General features: G+C 45.1%; 2 protein-coding genes across 6 annotated transcripts in view; one reads left to right on the plus strand and one right to left on the minus strand.

The window, feature by feature from the left end:
• The window catches only part of LOC139548178 (neurofibromin-like), a 97,737-nt gene that overhangs the window by 34,308 nt on the left and 45,676 nt on the right, over positions 1-17,753 (plus strand). For 4 of the 5 annotated variants that reach the window (XR_011669671.1, XM_071357647.1, XM_071357648.1 and 1 more), the window contains exons 30-34: positions 4,313-4,471; positions 4,628-4,725; positions 5,098-5,244; positions 5,382-5,528; positions 5,650-5,760. Coding sequence is in view for 4 of the 5 variants with exons in the window: in XM_071357647.1 (XP_071213748.1) it covers positions 4,313-4,471; positions 4,628-4,725; positions 5,098-5,244; positions 5,382-5,528; positions 5,650-5,760 (662 nt within the window). In the remaining variant the exon portion in view is untranslated. Of the gene's footprint in view, positions 1-4,312; positions 4,472-4,627; positions 4,726-5,097; positions 5,245-5,381; positions 5,529-5,649; positions 5,761-16,752; positions 16,937-17,753 lie in introns of those variants that run through there. The other variant, XM_071357651.1, reaches the window with a different exon arrangement.
• Positions 11,310-16,753, minus strand: LOC139548183 (oligodendrocyte-myelin glycoprotein-like). The gene is made up of 4 exons (XM_071357661.1): positions 16,449-16,753; positions 14,638-14,703; positions 14,333-14,542; positions 11,310-14,224 (listed from the first exon to the last, which is right to left on the minus strand). The coding sequence occupies exons 2-4, from the start codon at positions 14,691-14,693 to the stop codon at positions 13,234-13,236; spliced, it is 1,257 nt and encodes a 418-aa protein (XP_071213762.1). The 5' UTR covers positions 14,694-14,703; positions 16,449-16,753; the 3' UTR covers positions 11,310-13,233.

Raw genomic sequence — 17,753 nt, forward strand, 5'->3', positions numbered from 1 at the left:
CACCCATTCGAGATGTTTCAATGACTCAATATTTGAACAAAAACGGACGACTGTAACTAAGGCTGAGAATGTCAATACAATCAAACTAGCAAGGGCAATTATCAGAAGTCCGCAATAACGGGGCTAATAGGCTAGCGCACGTGTCAAACTCAATAGGACACACAAGCGAGTATAAATGAGTAAACATTTGAGTCATCTACTTTATGAAATTATAGCCTGATGAGTCTCGCATCAGTCAATTTAACTTCAATTGAATTTAACTTCAATTGCATTTAACTTCAATTGCGCTGCTTTCGTGTGCCCCAGTGCTCAGCCAAGGGTTAAGTGTACAGACACGCCACAGCATATTATGCACATCTACAAGCATAGCAGCGAAGGTTGGACAAATATGATTTATATCTTTGTTTTAATATGTTAAAATTCTATATACAGCATCCTATGTACATAAGTGGATATTTATAAAGTGACACATTTTTTCTAAGAAAACAATGGCCAGTTTGTCGTTTTTTTGTAAAAGCAAAAAGGTTATGTCTGGCCCGCAAATTTGTTGTTTTGTCAATATGGCGCGTGCGCTGATTTGAGTTTGACACCCCTGGGCTATGATACCTATTTATGTATGTAGCTCTTTATTTAGCTTAAAACACAGAGCATAACGTTAGCTAGGTAGCTAGCTAGCTGCTGGGAGGATGTCATGTCATTGGAAGAGTGGGGTGAGCGACCGACTTTTACCACTCATCGTTTTTCAATGGCTACAGCTAGAAATGCAGGTGCCATTTTTAGTTGATACGCAAAAAATGTGAATCGCTTTGCTAGCTATGCTGAACATGAACGACTGTTATCCACAGTTAGCAGGGGTGCGTGCTTAGTCCCCTCCTGTACTCCCTGTTCACCCACGACTGTGTGGCCAAACACGACTCCCAACACCATCATTACGTTTGCTGATGACACAACATTGGGAGGCCTGATCACCTACAACGAAGAGACAGCCTATCGGGAGGTCAGAGACTGCCAGGACAACAACCTCTCCCTCAATGTGAGCAAGACAAAGGAGATGATCGTGGACTACAGGAAAAGGAGTGCCGAACAGGCCCCCACAAACATCGACGGGGCTGTAGTGGAGCCAGTCGAGTTTCAAGTTCCTTGGTGTCCACATCACCAACGATCTGTCATGGTCCAAACACACCAAGACAGTCGTGAAGAGGGCACGACAACACCTATTCCCCCTCAGGAGACTGAAGAGATTTGGCAATGGTACCCAGATCCTCAAAGTTCTACAGCTGTATTATCGAGAGAATCCTGACCGGTTGCATCACCACCTGGTATAGCAACTGCTCGGCATCTGACCGTAAGGCGCTACAGAGGGTAGTGCGTATGGCCCAGTCCATCACTGGGGCCAAGCTTCCTGACATCCAGGACCTATATACTAGGCGGTATCAGAGGAAGGTCCCAAAAATTGTCAGACTCCAGTCACGCAAGTCATAGACTGTTCTCTCTGCTACCACATGGCAAGAGGTACCGGAGCGCCAAGTCTAGGACCAAAATGCTCCTTAACAGCTTCTAACCCAAAGCCATAAGACTGCTGAACAATTAATCAAATTGCCCCCCGGACTATTTACATTGACATCCCCCTCCCCCCTTTGATTTTACACTGCTGCTACTCGCTGTTATCTATCCATAGTCTCTTTACCCCCTGTATATAGCCTCGTTGTTGTCATTTTCTTGTTACTTTTTTTCATTTTTTCCACTTGTTTATTTAATAAAGATTTTCTTAACTCTTTCTTGAACTGCATTGTTGGTTATGATTATATCTGTTGTATTTGGCGCATGTGACAAATAAAATTTGATTAGATATCTCTTAGTTGTCAATCAAATGTGTTTGGTGATCGATCAAATGGGCGGGCAGGCAAGTTCCCATTCAGTTGTCAAAATGTAGGTTGGGTCAAGAATGCATTGGCAAGCAAGCTGCAGAAGGATGAACAGGCTACTATTCCCCATCGTTTATCAGTGCGATTTTTGACGGCCAACTAGCAAGTTTGAGAGGATTTATCTAATGTTCCCTCTTCAGATTTGAGCTCATCTCGCTCTGGCTAGCATACGTTGTTGATCTTGTTGTTTATGTGCATAGGCAACTGATTTAAGAGGGCATACCTTTTCATGGTTGTTTGCTTAATATAACTAAGTTCCCAAATGTAAGAAGACTCCCATGGTATTTACATATTTGCAGAAATCCATTCAGGTGTATTTTGTGGCTTTTGGCGAATAACGTTCTAAAGTTGCGCTGTTGCTACTGCCTGTAAAAACACACAGTCCAGTTCAATGTGAATGTTGGCAGGCTTCTGTGGAAAATGGCTTATTTTCATATAGACTTACTGTAGCTCTGATTGGCTATGGCGCACCGGTCTGCCTAGACGCCGGTCCTGGACAAGACCGATGTTTATATTAGGTTTTATTTCCTGCAGTGTCTATTAATTGTCCAAACACATGGCTGCTTTCCCAGTCTATATTGGTATAGAATTTTCATGTGCGCTACTATACGTTATTCCCAAACATTGTATGAAAACGTGAAAATTACCATATCTAAGTGCTCACTTGTCAGAAAATGTAAAATAAGTATTGTCATTCATCCTGGGGGTGTAAATGAACAGATTTTAATAAGGTTTTATGTTGATAAAACGTAGTCAGTTCCACTTTAAAATCAAGCTTGTCCACTCCTGCTGGCATTTATTTTGTTTTTCAAAGGCTTAATTTCCATCAAAGCTTTATTTTAAAATGTCCTCTCTTAGCTACGCAAGTCCAGAGAGGAAGACATATGAATACAAATAATAATTATCTTATGTCGAGATCACAACTTATCTCATGATCACTACATATGGTAAAAGTTTTGTCGAGATTACGAGATAATCAAAAGTACCCATCATCATCCATTAATTTGTTCAGATGCACAACCACCTCATCAAGGAGCCCTGTGGCTGTGTTGATTGCAATGCGTTCATGGGGCATGTAAGCCTTGAACGATGCCTGACAGGCTGCGTGCTTCCCCAAGACCACAGCCAATTGCATGCTAATTAGCTATCTAGTCCTGTTAGCTAGCTTATTACCTATGTTGGTTGTTAGCTTGCATAACTGATATGTGTATAATTATAAGGGACACTTCATGTTTTGTGCATGATATTGAAATTCACAGTGGGCTCCTTGCAGACAGCCTACAAGGCAGCAACCTGACTGCTAATCTGCCTGCAAGGAGCTTTACCTATGAAACAGCCTACGAGACACAATCCTGATTTATCAGCCTCTGATGCTGCTGTTGAATCAGATCACGCTCTGAGGCTGAAATTCAATCTGATCAGCCTGTTAGGAATGGAGCTCACCCACTCAGTAAATGTAAATATGATCCATTTAAACGTGAAGTGTTCCTTATGCATGTTATACACTTCAGTTATGCCAGCTAACAATCTAGCTAACAAGACTACCGAGCTAACTCACTAGCTTGCTAGCTCACAAGACTAGGCAAGTTAGCAACGTTGTAAGGGACATTTAGAGCGTCCTGTAAGGCATCGTTGAGGGCTTAAATTCCCCACCAGGGCTTAGCTCCCTCACAAGCTCATAGCTCAAGGTAAGGGACATTTAGCTTGCTAACATTCTAACTAATAAACTGATAATGATCTCCAAACACAAATGAAAGCATGATGTTAGCATGAGTTGTATTATTGCTTAGTGTAGCAATCAATAAAAACGTATGTACTGATCCACTGTGGGCTCTGCCGCCTCAGCCACACAGTCAATCTATCATCAATTGGGGTGGCAGGTAGCCTAGTGGTTAGAGCGTTGGGCCAGTCACCGAAAGGTTGCTAGATCGAATCCCAGACCTGACAAGGTAAAAATCTGTCGTTCTGCCCCTGATCAAGGCAGTTAACCCACTGTTCCTAGGCCGTCATTGAAAATAAGAATGTGATCTTAACTGACTTTTAAAGGTTAAATAAAAATAGATAGAAATCAATACGTCCATTTCTTTTTAACAACTTTTGTTATAGTGATCATGAGATAAATAAGTTGTGATCTCGCCATAACAAGGCATTTTTTTTTCTGGAAGTCCTCTCTCCTTCTTCCTCTGTCGCCCTCCCCCTCTCTTGCACTCTTACTCTCTAACTCTTTCTCTCTCGCTTGTGCTCTGGCTGGCTTTGAGAAGGGTGGTGTGAGATCTTCTGTCATGTCGTACAAGCATCTAACTTTCTAATTTCCTTTCCTTTCGTGTTTTCTCTCCACTCTGTTCCAACTCCTCATCCTGCTCTCCTCCCTCCCCCTTTTCCTTCAGGTGGTGAGCCAGCGTTTCCCCCAGAACAGTATAGGGGCGGTGGGCAGTGCCATGTTCCTGCGCTTCATCAACCCTGCCATCGTGTCACCCTACGAGGCAGGCATCCTGGATGAGAAGCCCCCACCCAGCATAGAGAGAGGACTAAAGCTCATGTCCAAGGTATGGGTTGGGAGATTCCATCTTCCTAAAATAAGCACCTTGCGTGAAAATGACAGTAGTGGCTTTGACTAAAATAGTTTGATAAAATAATTGTAAACAATGTATTATATTTATTACCTTTGATTTTAGTTAAGTTGCTCTCTGTTTTGTTCGCAGATCCTCCAGAGCATTGCCAACCACGTGTTGTTTACCAAAGAGGAGCACATGAGGCCTTTTAACGACTTTGTGAAAAGCAACTTTGATGCAGCCAGGCGGTAAGTTAGGTTGAAGATGACAATGGGATTCTTATTTAACTCTTTGCAACAATGGGACCAGCTATGCTAGTTAGCAATGGCGCAGTTACCAGATTTGTGACGTCTTGAACTGTATATTTTTACGCGGTAAGTCAGAAGAATTTTAATACCAGCAAAACTTCTGACAACAAATCCCCAATTTTCAAATCGGATAAAATCACAAACTGCTCTCTCAGTATCCTGAAAAGCAGGAAATTATCGGAGTCCCGACTTTCTCTTATGAAGCTGAGAATTACGTACCTAGACTCATTTTCTAAAATGTTAGATATTTTTGTATATTTCCAGTTCTGTAATTAACCATTCACTCTGTGATCCCTCCATATTGCCCTGTAGGTTATTTTTGGACATAGCTTCTGACTCTCCTCCCAGTGACTCAGTCAACCACAGCCTGTCCTTCATCAGTGATGGCAACGTTCTGGCCCTCCATAGGCTGCTGTGGAACAACCAGGAGAGGATCGGACAGTACCTCTCCAGCAACAGGTCAGTAACTCTCTCTCACACACACACACACACACACACACACACACACACACACAATGAGTCAACAATCATCATGTTATGTGCACTACCAGTATAGCCCTCAGTCTGACAGCGGTCTCTCTCTTCCCATTCCATAGGGACCACAAGGCAGTGGGCAGGCGGCCGTTTGACAAGATGGCCACCCTCCTGGCCTATCTGGGGCCCCCCGAACACAAACCTGTTGCCGACACCCACTGGTCCAGCCTCAACCTCACCAGCTCCAAGTTTGAGGAGTTTATGACCAGGTAACTGTTCTCTTAGTGTAGAGTTAGTCTGTAAAATGTTCTAAGAAACTCAGGATGTCAGCAGTTGGTGAGTGGAGTTGATTCAGAAGCATTCTATTGTCCGTTTGTCCCTGATTTCTAGGCACCAGGTCCATGAGAAAGACGAGTTTAAAGCCCTGAAGACCCTCAACATCTTCTACCAGGCTGGAACCTCCAAGAATGGCAACCCTGTCTTCTACTATATTGCTCGCAGGTAAGACCTTGCCAAGGAGTGTACTGTATGTTAGTGTTGCTGTCTACATACAGTACATTGGGAAAGTATTCAGACCTCTTCCCTTTTTCCACATTTTGTTATGTTATAGCATTATTCTAAAATGCATTAAATAAATAAAAACATCCTCACCAATCTACACACAATACCCCATAATGACACAGCAAAAACAGGTTTTTAGAAATGTTTGAAAATGTATTAAAAATAAAAATAAAAACTTTATTTACATAAGTATTCAGACCCTTTGCTTTGAAACTCGAAATTGACCTCAGGTGCATCCTGTTTCCATTGATCATCCTTGAGATGTTTCTACAACTTGATTGCAGTCCACCTGTGGTAAATTCATTTGATTGGACATGATTTGGAAAGGCACATACCTGTCTATATAAGGTCCACAGTTGACAGTGCATGTCAGAGCAAAAACCAAACCATGAGGTCGAAGGAATTGTCCATAAAGCTCTGAGACAGGATTGTGTCGAGGCACAGATCTGGGGAAGGGTACCAAAACATTTCTGCAGCATTGAAGGTCCCCAAAAACACAGTGGCATCCATCATTCGTAAAATGGAAGAAGTTTGGAACCACCAAGACTCTTCCTAGAGATGGCTGCCCGGCCAAACTGAGCAATCGTGGGAGAAGGGCCTTGGTCAGGGAGGTGACCAAGAACCCGATGGTCACTCTGACAGAGTTTCTCTGTGGAGATGGGAGAACCTTCCAGAAGGACAACCATCTCTGCAGCACTCTTAACAATCAGGCCTTTAGAAAGATGAACGGCACAAAGTACAGAGAGATCCTTGATGAAAGTCTCAAGACCTCAGACTGGGGCGAAGGTTCACCTTCCAACAGGACAATGACCTTAAGCACACAGCCAAGACAACGCAGGAGTGGCTTTGGGACAAGTCTGTGAATGTCCATGAGTGGCTCACCCAGAGCCCGGACTTGAACCCGATCGAGCATCCCTAGAGAGACCTGAAAACAGCTGTGCAGCGACGCTCCTCATCCAACCTGACAGAGCTAGAGAGGATCTGCAGAGAAGAATGGGAGAAACTCCCCAGATGCAGGTGTGCCAAGCTTGTAGCGTCATACCAAAGAGTACTCAAGGCTGTAATCGGTGCCAAAGGTGTTTCAACAAAGTACTGAGTGAAGGCTGTAACGTAACAAAATGTGGAAAAAGGGAATGGGTCTGAATACTTTCCAAATGCACTGTACCTCTGTCTGTAAGGTGTGTGTGGTAGGAAGGGAGTCACACACGACCGTTTGGCCAGAAAGTGTGTATGTGTGCTCGTGTGTGTGCGTGCATTAGGGGCTTAAAGTGGAACTGACATCGTTTTAGCAACATTAAATCTTGTTAAAATGTATTCATATACACACATAGGAAAAATATAGCCTTTTTTTTCTCACACTTTTTATGACAAGCAAGCACTTAGATTTTTTTTTGTGCGTTTTCATACATTCATAAAATGTTTGGGAATGACGTAGAGTAAGGCATTGTGAAAATTCTATACCAATATAAAACGGGAAAGCAGCTGTGCGTCTGGCACACGGGCCTGCCATCATACTGCCTGTAAACACACTGGATTGTGTGTTTACAGGCAGTAGCAACAGCGCAACATTAGATCATTATAAAGCCTTTGCCAAAAGTCACAAAATACACCTGATTTGAATTAATACTAATATGTAAATACACTACATGACCAAAACTATCTGGGCACCTGTTCGTCGAACATCTCATTCTAAGATCATGGGTGTTAATTTGGAGTTGGTCCCCCCTTTTGCTGCTGTAACAGCCTCCATTCTTATGGAATATCTTTCCACTAGATGTTGGGATATTGCTGCGGGGACTTGATTCCATTCAGCCACGGGCATTAGTGAGGTTGGGCGATTAGGCTTGGCTTGCAGTCGGCGTTCCAATTCGTCCCTAAGGTATTTGATGGGGTTGAGGTCAGGGATCTAGACTGGCCAGTCAAGTTCTTCCACACTGATCTTGACAAACCATTTCTAAACTCATCAAAAAAAGAAACATCCCTTTTTCAGGACCCGGTCTTTCAAAGGTAGTTCGTAAAAATCCAAATAACTACACAGATCTTCATTGTAAAGGGTTTAAACACTGTTTCCTATGCTTGTTCTATGAATCATAAACAATTAATTAACATGCACCTGTGGAACGGTCGTTAAGACACTAACAGCTTACAGACGGTAGGCAATTAAGAACACAATTATGACAACTTAGGATGCTAGAGGCCTTTCTACTGACTCTGGAAAAACAACAAAAGAAAGACGCCCAGGGTCCCTGCTCATCTGCGTGAATGTGCCTTAGGCATGTTGCAAGGAGGCATGAGGACTGCAAAGACAGCGCTACAGGCCAGACAGCTGATCGTCCTCGCAGTGGCATACCACGTGTTATAATACTGTGCAGGTGTTGTTACATCACCTATGGGACAGGTACAGGACGGCAACAACAACTGCCCGAGTTACACCAGGAACGCACAATCCCTCCATCAGTGCTCAGACTGTCCGCAATAGCCTGAGAGAGGCTGGACTGCGGGCTTGTAGTCCTGTTGTAAGGCAGGTCCTCACCAGACATCACCGGCAACAACGTCGCCTATGGGCACAAACCCACCGTCGCTGGACCAGACAGGACTGGCAAAAAGTGCTCTTCACTAATGAGTCGTGGTTTTGTCTCACCAGGGGTGATGTCGGATTCGCGTTTATTGTCGAAGCAATGAGCGTTACACCGAGGTCTGTACTCTGGAGCGGGATCGATTTGGAAGAGGGTCTGTCATGGTCTGGGGCGGTGTGTCACAGCAACATCGGACTGAGCTTGTTGTCATTGCAGGCAATCTCAACGCTGTGCATTACAGGGAAGACATCCTCCTCCCTCATGTGGTACCCTTCCTGCGAGCTCATCCTGACATGACCCTCCAGCATGGCAATGCCACCAACCATACTGCTCGCTCTGTGCGTGATTTCCTGCAAGACATGAATGTCAGTGTTCTGCCATGGCCAGCAAAGAGCCCGGATCTCAATCCCGTTGAGCACGTCTGGGACCTGTTGGATCGGAGGGTGAGGGCTAGGGCCATTCCCCCCAGAAATTTCCGGGAACTTGCAGGTGCCTTGGTGGAAGAGTGGGGTAACATCTCACAGCAAGAACTGGCAAATCTGGTGCAATCCATGAGGAGGAGATGCACTGCAGTACTTAATGCAGCTGGTGGCCACACCAGATACTGACTGTTACTTTTGATTTTGACCCCCCTTTGTTCAGGGACACTATTCTATTTCTGTTAGTCACATGTCTGTGGAACTTGTTCAGTTTACGTCTCAGTTGTTGAATGTTATGTTCATACAAATATTTACACATGTTAAGTTTGCTGACAATAAACGCAATTGACCTGTGAGAGGACGTTTCTTTTTTTGCTGAGTTTATATGGACCTCGCTTTGTGCGCAGGGGCATTGTAATGCTGAAACAGGGAAAGGCCTTCACCAAACTTTTGCAACAAATTTGGTAGTACAGAATCATCTATAATGGCATTATATGCTGTAGCGTTAAGATTTGTCTAAACTGGAACTAATGCCCTGATCACACCGATAGCGTCATTGCGCAAAATCGTATGCAGCATCATCTGGATATGTGTGCAACAAAAGTTCCACATTCACCTCCTGCTACCATTTCTGTCAAGCCGTATTTGCATACAGTTTGACGCATGCATTCTATAAATCCTACGTATGCACCACACAGAACGCGCTGCAACTGCCTCTGCAACGCAATGCTGCAAGGCACGCGCAGGGTTCCACTGGAAGTGAATGTATTTCTGGTGTACCAAAAATGCAATGATGCTGTCGGTGTGATCGAAGCGTAAGGGGCCAAGCCCGAACCATGAAAAACAGCCCCAGACCATTATTCCTCCTCCACCAAACTGTACAGTTGGCACTATGCATTGGGGCAGGTAGCGTTCTCCTGGCATCCGCCAAACCCAGATTCGTCAGTCGGACTGCTACATGGTGAAGCCTGATTCATCACTCCAGAGACTGCGTTTCCATTGCTTCAGAATCCAATGGCGGCGAGCTTTACACCATTCCAGCCGACACTTGGCATTGCGCATGTTGATCTTAGGCTTGTGTGTGGCTGCTTGGCCATAGAAGCCCATTTCATGAAGCTCCCGATGAACAGTTCTTGTGCTGACGTTGCTTCCAGAGGCAGTTTGGAACTCTGTAGTGAGTGTTGCAATCAAGGACAGAACATTTTTACGGGCTACACGCTTCAGAGCTCGGCAGTCCTGTTTTGTGAGCTTGTGTGGCCTACCACTTCGCGGCTGAGATGCTGTTGCTCCTAGACATTTCCTCTTCACAATAACATCACTTGCAGATGACCGGAGCAGCTCTAGCAGGGCAGAAATTTGATGAACTGGCCTCCTGTGACAGTGCCAAGTTGAACATTTGAGCTCTTCAGTAAGGCCATTTTACTTCCAATGTTTGTCTATGGAGATTGCATGGCGGTGTGCTCAATTTTATACACCTGTCAGCAATGGGTGTGGCTGAAATAGCCGAATCCACTAATTTCAAAGGGTGTCCACATAATTTTGTATATGTTGTGTTCCACGGGAGTTCTCTTACATTTGGGAACTTGAGTCCTATTGATCAAACAACAAGTAGGCCTGATCTCCCTCAGTTGCATATGCACATCAACAAGCTCAACAACTAAGGTTAGCAAAAGCGAGATGAGCTAAAAATGTAACAAGGGAAAAGTAGATAAACCCTTAAACCTTTTTAGTAGTTGGCCGTCAAATTTGCACTGATAAGCAATGGTGAATAGTAGCCTGCTCTAACTTCTGCAGATCGCCTGCCAGTGCATGCTCGTCTCAACCCTTGGGAACTTGCCTGCCTGCCCTCCCATTTGATCGTCTTGATCGATGCCAAATACATTTGATAGACAACTAAGATATATGCTTACTGTGGAAAACAGTTGTTCAAGTTTAGCATAGCTAGCTAGCAAAGTGATTCACATTTCTTGCAAGCTAAGCAAATGACACCTGCATCTCTAGCTGTTTCCAGCCTTAGTTACATTCGTCCGTACATTTGTCCAAAATATTGAGTCATTGAAACTGAAACGGTGCCCGCCGGGCTGGAGGCAGCAAACAATGTACCAGGCCAGCTGTGATTTACAACTTGATAGCAATATTTGTTGGACTACAAAGAAATGTATTGGAGAATTATATGAATCATGCATTGAACTGCATCCATCTATTCTACCAACAATGCCTTACTCAACGTCATGGAATTATGAGTCAAATAGAACCTATTTTCAAAACTAGTTATAAAGTTGGTTTTGTAGCATAAAATAGGAATTGTATATTTTGTAATGGCATTATGATTGTCTGTTTCATATCTGCAAAGTAGATTCTGTCAGTTCCACTTTAAGAACTTGCAGGCCCTCCAAGATAACCCCCAAACCAAGCTGATGCCAAGGTTTAAAGATTATTTCTCACGTCATACACTGACTCTTTCAAACAACACGTACATTAAATGCGTTCTAAATGTTTTCCTTTTCTTTATATCATAGAAACCATAAAACGCAGCATCTGTCAACAGAACGGACAAGCAGTATATACTACATAGAGTAGAGCATTCATCTTTCCACACCGATAGAGTATTATTAGTCATGTACAATGCATTCGAGATATATTCAGACCCCTTTTACTTTTTCCACATTTAGTTAGTTTACAGCCTTATTCTAAAATTGATTAAATTGTTTCATCATTCTACACACACTACCCCATAATGACAAAGCAAAGCAAAAACAGGTTTGTGTGTATATATATCTCACATAAGACCCTTTACTCAGTACTTTGTTGAAGCACCTTTGGCAGCGATTACAGCCTAGAGTCTTCTTGGGTTTGACGGTACAAGCTTGGTACACCTGTATTTGGGGAGTTTTCCCCAATTCATCTCTGCAGATCCTCTCAAGCTCTGTCAGGTTGGATGGGGAGTGTTGCTGCACATCTGTTTTCAGGTCTCACCAGAGATGTTTGATCTGGTTCAAATCTGGGCTCTGGCTGGGCCACTTGAGGACATCCAGAGAATTGTCCCGAAGCCACTCCTTCGTTGTCTTGACTGTACGGTTAGGATCGTGGTCCTGTTGGAAGGTGAACCTTCCCCCCCAGTCTGAGGTCCTGAGCGCTCTGGAGCAAGTTTTCATCAAGGATCTCTCTTTACTTTGCTCCATCTTTCCCTCGATCCTGACTAGTCTCCCAGTCCCTGCTGCTGAAAAACATCCCCACAGCATGATGCTGCCACCACCATGCTCCGTAGGGATGGTGCCATGTTTCCTCCAGACGTAACGCAATCGTAGTTTCATCAGACCAGAGAATCATCAGACCAGAGAATCTGGTTTCTCATTGTCTAAGAGTCCCTTAGGTGCTTTATGGCAAACTCCCAGCGGGCTTTCATGTCCCTGTTTTACTGAGGAGTGGCTTCCGTCTGGCCACTCTACCATAAAGGCCTGATTGGTCGAGTGCTGCAGAGATGGTTGTTCTTATGGAAGGTTCTCCCACCTCCACAGAGGAACTCTAGAGCTCTGTCAAAGTGACCATCAGGTTCTTGGTCACGTCCCTGACCAAGGCCCTTCTCCCCCGATTGCTCAGTTTGGCAGGGTGGCCACCTCTCGGAAGAGTTTTGGTGATTCCAAACTTTTTCAATTTAAGAATGATGGAGGCCACTGTGTTTTTGGGGACCTTCAATGCTGCAGAAATGTTTGGGTACCCTTCCCCAGATCTGTGCCTCAACACAATTGTGTCTTGGAGCTCTAGGGACAATTCCTTCAACTTCATGGTTTGGTTTTTGCTCTGACATGCACTGTCAACTGTGGGACCTTATATAGTCCAATCAATTGAATTGACCCCAGTAAGATTCCATTCAAGTTGTAGAAACATCTCCAGGACGATCAATGGAAACAGGATGCACCTGAGCTCAATTTCCATTCTCATAGCCAAGGGTCTGAATACTTATCTAAATAAGGTATTTCTGTTTTTCATATTTAATAAATTAACAAACATTTCTAAAAACCTGATTTTGCTCTGTCATTATGGGGTATTTTGTGTAGATTGATGAGGATTTTTATTTATTTAATGCATTTTATAATAAGGCTGAAACATAACAAAATGTGTAAAAAGGAAGGGGTCTGAATACTTTCCGAAGCACTATGTGTATACATTTGCCTAGATATTATTTGTATGCAAGTTTGAAAGATGTAGCCATACAGCACAACTTCACTCTGTAGATGTTGGTCAAATGGTTGGAAGATGAGAGAGGATACACATTTAGGCAGTAACAGTTGAAAGTTGTTCTTTAAAATAAAAACAATAACAAACCTCTCCCTTTTACATTCTGGGTCATACGTACATAGGGTTAGCCCTCTCCAAAATCCATCAAGACTTGACTCTAGTACTGACAACGTGTGGGTTTAAAAGGCTTTGAAGGCAGTCACCGTGACTAGAAGGTTCCAGGTGACTACAGAATACAGGATTGGTGTGTGGAGTCCGTGGCTTCTGCTCTGCGTGCTTCCTGTGTTGGGCTTCTTGGCGGCGGAGTGCGGGTGCCCTGTAGTGCTTGTGCGTGTGGAGAGGCCGTGCAAGGGGGTGGAGATGAACACAAACGATGTCTGGTCCCCCGAGCTATTGGCAGACCCTCTGTCTCCATGCGTCCCAGGCTCCAACAACGCAGACTTAGCCAAGTACCCAGAAGTGACGACTGCAGCTCTATCCGGTGTGAGGTCTCCACGGCCCAGCTCTCTGGCATCAGCCCCCAGTGGAGGCTCTGTGTGGGACGTAAAGTGCCACTCCCCTCCTGGTGTGGCCAGATGGGCTTGTCCACATGTTGGCCTAGTGTAGCAGGGGCAGCCCAACACGGCAGCACGGGTGTGTTTGGCCCAGAGCAAGAGCCGTGTGATGTTCTCCTCCTCTTCACAAGCCCAAGGGTTATCCCCAAGTGTCAACAACTCGAGCCCCTCCAACCGGTCAAATACCCCCTCCGGCACCCAGGAGAAGCGATTAGCATGCAGGTAGAACCTCCTCAGCCTGGGCAGCCGGTCCAATGATCCCAGGAGGATCTGAACCAGGTAGTTGTGGGACAAATCCACCATCTCCAGATTATGAGGCATGTTGGTGGGCACGGTCCAGAACCGGTTGTGACTCAAGTTTAGGGCGTGTAGGCTGGGTAGGGTGTTGTTGATGAAGACCACCCTCTCCAGCTCGTTGGCTGACAGGTCCAGTACCCTCAGGTTCCAATGGTAGGCCGTGTCGTTCTTGTCCAGTGCTCGGAGCTGGTTGCCAGCGGCCCGGATGTCCCAGAGGGCCCTGGGCAGGCCGGAGGGGAAGCGACCCAGGAGGTTATAGGACAGGTCCAGGGTACGCAGGTGGGCGTAGTGGCCGAGCTGGTCGTCCAGACCACAAAGGCTGTTGGGAGAGAGGGGAGTTCGAATTTTAGAAGTTAGGACCCAACCTGCCGAAGACGAGTATGATGAGAAGAAAGCGGATGATGAGAAGGAAGAAGTGTTTTCATACCTGTTGTGTGAGAGGTTGAGGAAGCGGATGTTATGCTGCAGGCCTGGGGGCAGCTGTGAGAGGTGCCGTGAGGAGCAGTCCACCACACGGTGGCCCCGGCTGCAGGAGCACACGGCAGGGCAGATAGACAGGACCAGCCCCCCCAGCACCCCCGACAGGAGGAGCAGGAAGAGGCAGGCCAACGGGGCGTGGGGGAGCATAATGAGGGCTCTGAGAGAGGGAGAGACACAGTGAGAGGAGACACTGGACTGTACCCAAGGACATACATCTGCAACACTTCTTTGCTCTACAATTTATATACTCACAAATGGAAGGGCACAGTTTTGATCCTGTATGGATCTTCGTCAAGACCATCACTCATTCACACACATCTGCAGAATAATAATACTGACAGTTAAATTAGCTACCGACCCCATTAGCATTTAAATATTGATTAGCAATAGCTCATTTAAGTCCAATCCTTGCTAGCTTTTCCAAGCTGCAATTACCAGGAGCTTAAAGGGATACTTAGGGATTTTGGCAATGAGGCCCTTTATCCACTTCCCTAGAGTCAGATGAACTAGTGGATACCATGTTTATGCCTCTGTGTCCAGTATGAAGGAAGTTAGCGTTGCAGTAGTTTTGAGAGCCAATGCTATCTAGCAATAGTACAATGACGGGAAGCCTATGGATATCTGCTAGCATGTTAGTATTACAACAGATTGCTAGACAACGTTAGTTGGCGGAGTATTAGCTACAGTATCACCCTTATTCATAAACGGCCTAGTTTCCCCTCAATGGAATCTCTGTAGAAATTATTTATACCCTTGTCTGGAGCTACTGCTGTTTTGAGATAGCCTTTGATGCATAGCAGCCTCACCGATGGGAGAGGGGCAGTAATAAACACCAGGAGACAGCAGTAAAACACTCCACACTGGTTCTGCATCCAGCCTGTAAGAAAGTCATGACTGTGAACTATCTATCATACTTCAAGCACATAATGTGACTATACAACTAACTGGGTAGATTGGACCTCACTAAACCCAGAGCCCTCTCCCCTCCATCCCCTCTCCTCCATATAGTTCCCATTCATGTCATTGACCCCCCTCTGACATTATAACATTGTAACGCCAGGCCATATGCTAACAGTCCTGCTTGAGGGTTTCCCAAACTCTGTCCTCAGGACCCCAAGGGATGCACGTTTTGGTTTTTGCCTTAGCACTACGCAGCTGATTCAAATAATCAACTAATCAAGCTTTGATTATTTGAATCAGCTGTGTAGTACTAGGGGAAAAAACGAAACGGGCATCCCTTGAGGTCCACATAACCGAGTTTTGGACTCTACTATCTAATAGCTGTGTTGCTGTTTACAAGGACCCCAGTCAGTCTGTGTGCCGGCAAGCTTGAGGCCTTGCCAGCGGGTAGGAGCTTAGAAATACTGCAGTGAGAGAGAGCCGGCTGAATTCCTTTAGTGGCACACACACACACACTCTCGATCCCACACACGCACACACACACGATTGTGTCCTGTCCTCTCTCACCCTGTCTTCTGGCACAAATGATTGAGTATCTGGGGACAGCGTGTGTGTGTGTGTGGTTGTATTAAAAAGAGCTTGCCAAACACATCAGTGTGGCAGGTTTTAGCAGTACATAGTAAGCTGAGTGCTCTAAACTTCATCAGGTTATGGTATACTGCAAGTTAGTCTTAGGTTGCACTTAACATTACAATTCATACCCAATATCAAAAAAAACTTGAAATTACATAACAATAAAATTAATGTTGGAGACCGTGCGTGCACCTTATTCGTCTTTGTCAATTAATTGTCTTAAGTTGTATGGCACATTTGTGTCAATCGGTATATTAGTGCTTTCAAAATTCCATCAAGTCTTTTTCTCCAAGGACCCGATCGGAATTTGCTCCATAAATAGCTGTAATATCTAATGGAGATTTCAGCACCGTTGGAGAGATTTAATGAGAAGCCAGAGACTGTCATAGACAAATCACCCTGCTGCAGTCCACTGAACTAGTGTGGTCCAGAATCAAATACATCACTGCTTTGTGAAGCACTGTGTGTGTGTGTCCAGTCATGTGCACATGTGTTAGCATGTACTGTTTTACATGCCATTAGTCACTCACCTGATCCTCTCCATCGCTTCACTCCGTCATCTTGCTCTTTTCGTCCTCTCTCCTTCCCTCGGCCAGCCCTCTCACTTGCTTCCCCCTCTTTTTTTCAGAACAGCAGGCTGGAGAGTGTGATTGTCAAGTCAAATCTGGGGGGTGTTAAGTTGCCCTTATTATTCATGCACCATTTTCTTTTTTGGGTCTCTCCGTTTTTTGCGCTGGCTTTCTTTTGGGGTATTTTTCCTTTCTTTCACATTCTTCCTCACTTGCACTCTCACTTAATTTTTTCTCCCTTGCTCTTCTTCTTTCTCTGGTAAAGGTGGACCCCCCCCCTCTCGCTGTCTCTCTCTCTCTCGTGCTGTGTTGGCGTTGGCCAGTGGTTGGCAGGCTCTCTCGCTCCGTCTCAAAATCCTCTCCTGGGTTGTGGCGTCCTCCAAGCATGCCAGAGCAGGGTGCCCCTGATAGCGCCAGTCATCCTCCACCGCTCCTCTGCAGGCTCCTGATGCACTCAGGGAAAGAGCGGTCTGAAGGAGAGAGAGAGGGGGGAGGGAAGGAGAGAGGATTGGAGGATTGCAGCACAGTGCCTGCCCCCACTGCTGATGATGAGACGGGGAGAGCGGGGGGTGGGGGAACTGTGCTGACTCCAATCTTTTTAGAATCAAGATCCCGCTCACTTGATAAAAGCAATTCTTTCTCCATTATCCCTTCCCCTCTCTCTCTTTTTTTTTAAACACATACAGTATACTGAACAAAAATATAAACAACAATTTCAAAGATTTTACTGAGTTAGTTCATATAAGGAAATCAGTCAATTTGAAATAAATTCATTAGGCCCTAATCTATGGATTTCACATGACTGGGAATACAGATATGCATCTGTTGGTCACATATACCTTAAAAAAAGGTAGGAGTGTGGGTCAGAAAACCAGTCAGTATCTGGTGTGACCACAATTTGCCTCATGCCGTGCGACACATCTCCTTCACATAGAGTTGATCAGGCTGTTAATTGTGGCCTGTGGAATGTTGTCACACTCCTCTTTAATGGCTGTATGAAGTTGCTGTAACTGTAACACGCTGTCGTACACGTCGATCCAGAGCATCCCAAACATGCTCAATGGGTGACATGACTGAGTATGCAGGCCATGGAGGAATGGATACTTGTCAGATCCTTGCGAAATGGGGCCGTGCATTATCATGCTGAAACATGAGGTGATGGCGGCGGATGAATGGCACGACAATGGGCCTCAGGATCTCGTCACGGTATCTCTGTGCATTCAAATTGACACAGATAAAATACAATTGTGTTCGTTGTCCATAGCT

This window comes from Salvelinus alpinus, chromosome 21 (assembly GCF_045679555.1).
Source record: "Salvelinus alpinus chromosome 21, SLU_Salpinus.1, whole genome shotgun sequence".
NCBI lineage: Eukaryota > Metazoa > Chordata > Actinopteri > Salmoniformes > Salmonidae > Salvelinus > Salvelinus alpinus.